This window comes from Oryza brachyantha, chromosome 3 (assembly GCF_000231095.2).
Source record: "Oryza brachyantha chromosome 3, ObraRS2, whole genome shotgun sequence".
Classification (NCBI taxonomy): Eukaryota; Viridiplantae; Streptophyta; class Magnoliopsida; order Poales; family Poaceae; genus Oryza; species Oryza brachyantha.
This window is the reverse complement of record NC_023165.2, coordinates 17,539,073-17,546,527: the sequence shown is the minus strand read 5'-3', so window position 1 is coordinate 17,546,527 and position 7,455 is coordinate 17,539,073. Positions and strand designations below refer to the sequence as shown.

Here is a 7,455-nt window from a genome sequence, read left to right as displayed (position 1 = left end):
GAAAATCTATAAAATTTTAATCCACCTATAAAATTTTTGCACACGCCCAGCACAAATCTTGACATTTGACCTTTGGGGCAGATAAAAACTGTCGCGATCCGGCCAGCAAAACCAAAAAAAGAAAAAAAAAAAAGATAGGAAGAAAGCACACGGCCTCGCCGCGCGCGTGCATAAACTCGCGTCTCCGTGGCTTCGAACGCGGAGGCCCGCCACGACGCGCGTCCACGACGACAGGATGATGACATGGCCGTGGCGCGCTCTATCCTTGGCGGCCCTTCTCCTGCTCCTCCCCTCGCCGGCCGAGCCCTTCGACACGGTCACGACGGGGGCGCCGCTCGCGGGCAACCGGACGCTCGTGTCGGCCAAAGGGACCTTCGCGCTCGGCTTCTTCACGCCCGACGCCGCCGCGGGGCGCACGTACCTGGGGATATGGTACAGCAACATCCCGACGATGACCGTCGTGTGGGTCGCCAACCGCGCGAGCCCGGTGCTCGGCTCGGCCGTGCTCAAGATCGACGCCAACGGGAGCCTTGTCGTCGTGAACGGGCAAGGCGGCGTCGTGTGGGCGTCGCCGGTGACGCCGGCTGCTGTGCTACGCGCAGGAAACGCCACGGCGCAGCTCCTTGACAACGGCAACTTCGTGCTGCGGTTCGCCGGCGCCGGCGTTGTGTGGCAGAGCTTCGACTACCCGACCGACACGCTCCTCCCAGGCATGAAGCTTGGCATCGACTTCCGCACTGGCCTCGACCGGTACATTAGCTCGTGGCGCGCGTCCGACGACCCGTCCCCCGGGGAGTACTCCTTCCGGATCGATCCGCGCGGCTCGCCGGAGTTTTTCCTCTACCGGTGGTCCACGCGGACCTACGGCAGCGGACCGTGGAACGGGTACCAGTTCTCCGGCGTGCCGAACCTCAGAACGAACACCTTCCTGAGCTACCAGTACGTGTCGACGGCCGACGAGGCGTACTACCGCTACGTGCTCGACGACGGCGCCGCGGTCCTGACACGGTTCGTCATGAACTCGTCGGGGCAGATGCAGCGGCTAATGTGGATCGACACGAGGCGGTCGTGGAGCGTCTTCTCGTCGTACCCCATGGACGAGTGCGAGGCCTACCGCGCCTGCGGCGCCTACGGCGTCTGCAACGTCGAGCAGTCGCCGATGTGCGGCTGCGCGGCGGGGTTCGAGCCGAGGTACCCGAGGGCGTGGGCGCTGCGGGACGGGTCCGGCGGGTGCGAGAGGCGCACGGCGCTCAACTGCACCGGCGGCGACGGGTTCGCCGTGGCGAGGAACATGAAGCTGCCGGAGTCGGCGAACGCCACGGTGGACATGGCGCTGGGCCTGGACGAGTGCCGGCAGAGCTGCCTGAGCAACTGCGCGTGCCGCGCCTACGCCAGCGCCAACGTCAGCAGCCCGGGAGGCAAGGGCTGCTTCATGTGGACGGGCGATTTGCTTGACATGAGGCAGTTCGACAGCGGAGGCCAGGACCTGTTCGTCCGCCTCGCCGCGTCTGATCTCCGTGAGTTCTTCCTGACTTCTTTTTTTTTCCCCCTTTTTTTGCCTTTTCCTTTTCCTTCCTACTGTTACTTTCCTGCATTTTTCTCCCCATTTTTTCACCATTCTTTCGATTAAAATAGTATGCCATTTTCGTGTTTTTTTTATCTATGCTACGTATTTTGCTTAATTAAGTTCTTTTTTTGTCTATGTATTACGGAGTACGAAACACTGATGCAGTTTCGTTTCGTCTTAGCCTTGTTTAGTTCCTAAAATATTTTTCCCAAAAACATCAAATCATTTTTTTATCATTTAAATGGAGCATTAAACATAAATGAATCAAAAACTAATTGTACAGTTCTGGAATAAATTTTGAGACGAATCTTTTAAGCCTAATTAGAACATGATTAGTCATAAGTGCTACAGTAACCAACATATGCTAATGATGGATTAGTTAAGCTCAAAAAATTCGTCTTGTGGTTTCTAGCCGGAATCTGAAATTTGTTTTTTCATTCTTATCCGAAAACCCCAACCCAACATCTGGTCAAACGTTCGATGTGATGTTTTTGCCAAAATATTTTGACAACTAAACACCACCTTACTTTTTGTGGCATTCAGATTGACGTTTTGCTGCTGCGTTTTGCACGCATAGAAGTTTTTCTGTTCCCCCATGTAATTAAAGTGCATAGCTGTCGTTTACTTGTTACAAACACTGCATACTAAGTCAAAAATTCCGGGCAATGCTACTTGCACAGCCTGTTGAAATGTATTTTTCAGAGAGTTCTCACTTGCTCATCAAACTTAAACGTCAAAAGTCAAAACCCAAACCTCTACTTATTATTTTGGTTTTTTTAATCGAACTGCTGTTAGGTCCAACCATATTGATGTTCACTGTTTGGGAAAACAAACGCATGTATTGCCATTTCATATTCAGTGCACTTATGTCCAATCCTTTTCTGTACCTGACTTTCAACTGAACAACCTTTATCCCTAATGAAAATTAAGTTCCTTATCTCCAACGTACCTAAGAAGATCAGGAAGAGATTAGGAAATGCTAACTGTTCTGAATTAGAACAATTTTTTTTTAGAACTCATTAGGTGGAGCAGACGATTGCTGCCTATAAGGATCAGTAGAACATCGACACCATACGCATTTTTTTGTTTGGTTCTTGTTGGTCAATTCAATGCTAGAACTTGCCTTGGCCTTTGCAAATAACTGTCAATTACTTCCACTTTCATCAAGTTAGGTATTCGATTGACAAGTTGAGAAAAGAGATTCCTGAGTAGGCAACTGAACATCTTTTTTTGTGAATTTTGCAGCCACCAATTCTGTTTCAGACAATTCACAGACAGCAAAGCTCGTCGAAATCATTGTCCCATCCGTTGTCGCGCTATTGTTGCTTCTAGTTGGACTTGTCATCTGCGTCATCAAGCTAAAGAAGAGCCGGAAGGCGATTCCATCAGCCCTCAACAATGGACAGGTTACTCCTTTCGGACAGAGAAGCCATATTGCTGGATCACTTGACAATGGGCAGAATACTCCCTTCGGCCAAAGAAACCATATTGCTGCATCCAACGATGCCCAGAACAACTCCTCCTTGCGTCCTACTGCTGGTCAGGGAAACCACCAGGATTTGGATCTGCCGTCGTTCGATGTAGAAACCATTCTTTATGCTACCAACAACTTTTCAGCTGATAACAAGCTTGGCCAAGGAGGATTTGGTCCTGTGTACATGGTAATATATCGTCTGACCTTGAGAACTCTGAATGTACAGAACATATGACGGGCATCTTCAGATTTAGATTGATTGATAATTCTGAGTCAACTGCTGATGTATGTTTTGCAGGGGAGACTTGACAATGGACAAGATATAGCTGTCAAGAGACTGTCACGTAGATCGACACAAGGTCTCCGCGAATTCAAGAATGAGGTCAAGCTGATAGCTAAGCTTCAGCACAGGAATCTTGTCAGGCTTCTGGGATGCTGCATCGATGGTTCAGAGAGGATGCTCATCTATGAGTACATGCACAATCGTAGCCTCAACACCTTCCTGTTCAGTAAGTTGTTACTGTTCTGATTTTTGATTGGATTTGTTTACTGATCAAAGCCATGTACGTGTAATTTTGACGTCAGCTTGCTGAATGACTGTTCAGATGAAGAGAAACAATCAATGTTAAACTGGGCAAAGCGGTTCAGTATCATCAACGGGATCGCGCGAGGAATACTGTACCTGCATCAAGATTCCGCGCTGAGGATAATTCATAGAGATCTTAAAGCAAGCAACATCTTGCTCGATAGAGACATGAACCCCAAGATCTCGGACTTTGGTGTTGCAAGGATCTTTGGGACCGACCAGACCACGGCATACACCAAGAAAGTAGTTGGGACATAGTAAGTTCATGCATTAAACTTCAGCAGCGCCAGCAAAATATATTGTGTTGCAAGGCAGTATGCGAATTACAGATTTCTCGTGGTTGCATGCAGCGGGTACATGTCTCCTGAATACGCGATGGACGGCGTGTTCTCGATGAAGTCCGACGTCTTCAGCTTCGGCGTGCTGGTGCTGGAGATTGTCAGTGGCAAGAAGAACAGAGGGTTCTATCACAACGAGCTTGATCTGAACCTCCTCAGATATGTACGCCTCGTTGCTCCTTAATATTTAATCTTAATTAAATCCCTGCATAAACTTCGACGGTAGCAGTGAACCGTGAGCATATGATCGACAGAGGAGAACGACACATTAATTTGTAACTCAACTCGCTGTTGTTGTTTCAGGCATGGAGGCTGTGGAAGGAAGGGCGGACGCTGGAGTTCCTGGACCAGTCCATCGCTGGCACATCGTCGAACGTGACGGAGGTGGTGAGGTGCATCCAGATCGGGCTGCTGTGCGTCCAGGAGCAGCCGAGGCACAGGCCGACGATGTCGGCGGTGACCATGATGCTGGGCAGCGAGAGCCCCGTGCTGCTGGAGCCGTGCGAGCCGGCTTTCAGCACGGGGAGGAGCCTGATCAGCGACGACACGGCGGAGGCCAGCCGATCCAACAGCGCACGGAGTTGGACTGTCACAGTTGTAGAGGGCAGATAGCTAGCTGTGTGGCAGGATGAACAACTGTTTGTGCCCTTTAAACATGCATTTTGGGATTTAATTTATATTCACTTGACAAGATCGTTCCGATTGCTTTATGGATTGTGCGATACATCTCATGGGTGAAATTTTGAGGACAAAAAATCAGACGAATTGCTAATTAACCTTCCTATCTTTTTCGAGACCCTTGATCCGGGTTCGTCTCCGATAACCTCAGGGGATCTTTGGCAAGCCCCGAACTCTGGCTAACAAACTATGGATTAGGTTATCGAAGCTCAGGGCTGGTGGTGAGCCATTGACCATGGTAGGGCAGTGCGGCGGCAACCCTTGATCACACGTGCAAGCTTTTCCCTCGTGCTACATGTGTTTCTCTTTTTACATGAGACTTGATACTAGCTGCATTGTAGTTTAATACTACCTCCGTCCCATAATAACCTTATTTTTCATTTTTCCGTATTCAACGTTTGACTATTCGTCTTATTTGAAAAAATTTGTACAAAAACTTAAAAAAATTAGTCACGCATAAAGTACTATTCATGTTTTATTATCTAGTAAGAATAAAAATATTAATCGCAAAAAAATTTCAAATAAGACGAATGGTCAAACATTGGATACGGAAAAACGAAAAATAAGGATATTATGGGACAGAGGTAGTAATATAACTATATTGTGATTACACTATATTTTTACCATAATTATATTCGTGTGATTTTACTGAACAAAATGTCTACTTATATGTACGTACTTTTTTTTTGAGGTTGCTTACTTTTTTTTTTTGAGAGGTGATGTTGCATACTTAGAGGCAGTTGCAGTTGCATATCTGCTTCATATTAAAAAAAATATTTGTGATTCAACAACATATCTCATTCCATTAAAACAATATATGATGCAGTTCCCTATAATTATTACAGTCACCGAATAATAAGTTCTTAGGGACTTCTAATATATTAAGTAGAATTACTAGTATCTACATCAAATTCTTACCGACAATTTCATGTGAACAACTATTGGAAAGTTTGCATTTTTCACAGCATATTTATATAGATTTAAGTTACAACTTTCAAAATTTATTTTTCCAGTTTTAAATAAATCACATTTGTTTAATATTAATAGTTCCTGTAAGATCATAGTCATGATCAATATTTTGTGATGAACAATTGGCTTATCAATTGATACAATTTGGTTTGAAAACATTTATTGTGTTAGTGTGAGTGTGTGTGACTAATTAATTGGGTCAGGTTGCGATATCTGTGCCCGAAAACGATTTGTTTGTCTCTATGTGTGTGACTTGAGGTCAATCGTGGTCAATGGCGAGGACCATGACTAGATTCAGGAAGAACTGAGATCTGGATGGTCGAGATGTGGACCATGACTACGTTCAGGGAGTAACCGAGGTCTAGATGGTCAGCATGCCATGTAACATGGTTGGAATAGAGTCGTGATCCTTAGAGGTCAATATCGGTCAACGGCGGTGGGATCGTGACTAAGCTCAGGGAGGAGCCGAGGTCCGGACGATCGAGGATGTCGGGTGACGATGTTGAATACAAGGTGACACATGGTAGATAATACTGTATAGGATGATGGAATCATAACGGGCTTCGTATATTGCATCTGTAAGCACCGGAAAAAATCGGGAAATAAATTTTATTAAAATTGGATGAGAAAAAGGGAAGGGAGTTTGCTACAGTCCGTACCGTGTAGCGCGTGGAGACTCATGTAGCATCACGCAAGGATTTTGCATGGAGGCCGTGCGCGGTTGGCAGGTCGGTTGAGCCTAACTCGGACACATCGGTGGTCTTCGCGTGGACGTGTGGTATACGTGGATTTCGAGTCTGTATTTGCGGCTGCGTGGGTGCACGGAGGAGTCGAATTACAGATAGATGTTTGTTATAAATATAGAAACTCTCGAATAAAAATTGAAAAGAAATGTAGCCCAAGTTCCTTCGGAAATGGTAAGATCTTTGGCGCATGAAGAAGGGGCGACCCATATCATCTTGACTTGGTTCTGCTTCCCCTCTTTTTTTAAGAATACCGAGTCGGGTTCTTCTCCTACCAGTATCGAATAGAACATGCTGAACAAGATCTTCTTCATGGAAACCTGCTCGATTTAGATCAGGAAAATCGTACAGATTTTATGAAACCATGTGCTATGGCTCGAATCCGTACCTAGGGATATGTCTTCGGTGTGATTATTATGAGATTTAGTTATTGATTCTAAATCAACGATTTTAAAAGGAGTGCTGTTGGTGCCCTTTGTAAATACCAGTTGATACAATAAAGTTGAGACTATTCAATCTACGTCTTCTTTTTTCATCTATTAGTGTTTCTCTGGATCTCGACGATCTGATCGGTGGCAAAGGAGTAGCGCGATCAAGTTAATTTCAGGAGCGGCGTAACCAGATTGGCGGCATAGGAGCGGCGTAACCAGAGGTAATCTCAGGAGTGGCGTAACCAGAGGTAATCTTTTATTTTTGCTAAAAGATTTTTGGTTTTGGTTCTGCCTACCATTCGCCCCCCTCTGGTAGGTCTGTTTAACTCTGTTTCGATCCTACAAGTGGTATCAGAGCCTAGTTTACTTTTTTTATCTTAATCGATCTTGAGCTTTTATAACATGTCTACCAATATGTGTTTTGATGTCATGTGCTTTAGTGCGTACAGAAAAAAAGAGATTAAAAGAAATAGAAGAATTTTTAGAATATCAAGTTGATTTTCTAACAAAACACTGCTTACGTTTATCAAATTCTTGTAAAGATTTAACTGCTAAAAATGAATCCTTGATTGATTTGAATGATAAACTTAAAACTTCTCTTGCTAGCATGACATCTGAAATTAATGCTCTTAAGTGTAATGCCTCTATGTCATGTGATTCTTGTGTTGC

At 45.6% G+C, this 7,455-nt stretch overlaps 1 protein-coding gene across 1 annotated transcript; it reads left to right on the top strand.

Annotated features, from left to right (window-relative positions):
- The first annotated feature begins 217 nt into the window (after positions 1-217).
- On the top strand, positions 218-4,752 carry LOC102712514 (receptor-like serine/threonine-protein kinase SD1-8). The gene is made up of 6 exons (XM_006650185.2): positions 218-1,517; positions 2,813-3,228; positions 3,340-3,550; positions 3,647-3,884; positions 3,978-4,128; positions 4,269-4,752. Exons 1-6 carry the CDS (start codon positions 236-238, stop codon positions 4,575-4,577), a joined length of 2,607 nt encoding a protein of 868 aa, XP_006650248.1. The 5' UTR covers positions 218-235; the 3' UTR covers positions 4,578-4,752.
- Positions 4,753-7,455: the final 2,703 nt, after the last annotated feature.

Excerpts from the sequence above, each read along its gene's own strand:
- LOC102712514 (XM_006650185.2), top strand. The coding sequence starts at position 236 with ATGATGACATGGCCGTGGCGCGCTCTATCCTTGGCGGCCCTTCTCCTG. Across the intron at positions 1,518-2,812 it reads CCTCGCCGCGTCTGATCTCC|CCACCAATTCTGTTTCAGAC; the intron begins GTGAGTTCTTCC and ends TGAATTTTGCAG. Across the intron at positions 3,229-3,339 it reads GATTTGGTCCTGTGTACATG|GGGAGACTTGACAATGGACA; the intron begins GTAATATATCGT and ends TATGTTTTGCAG.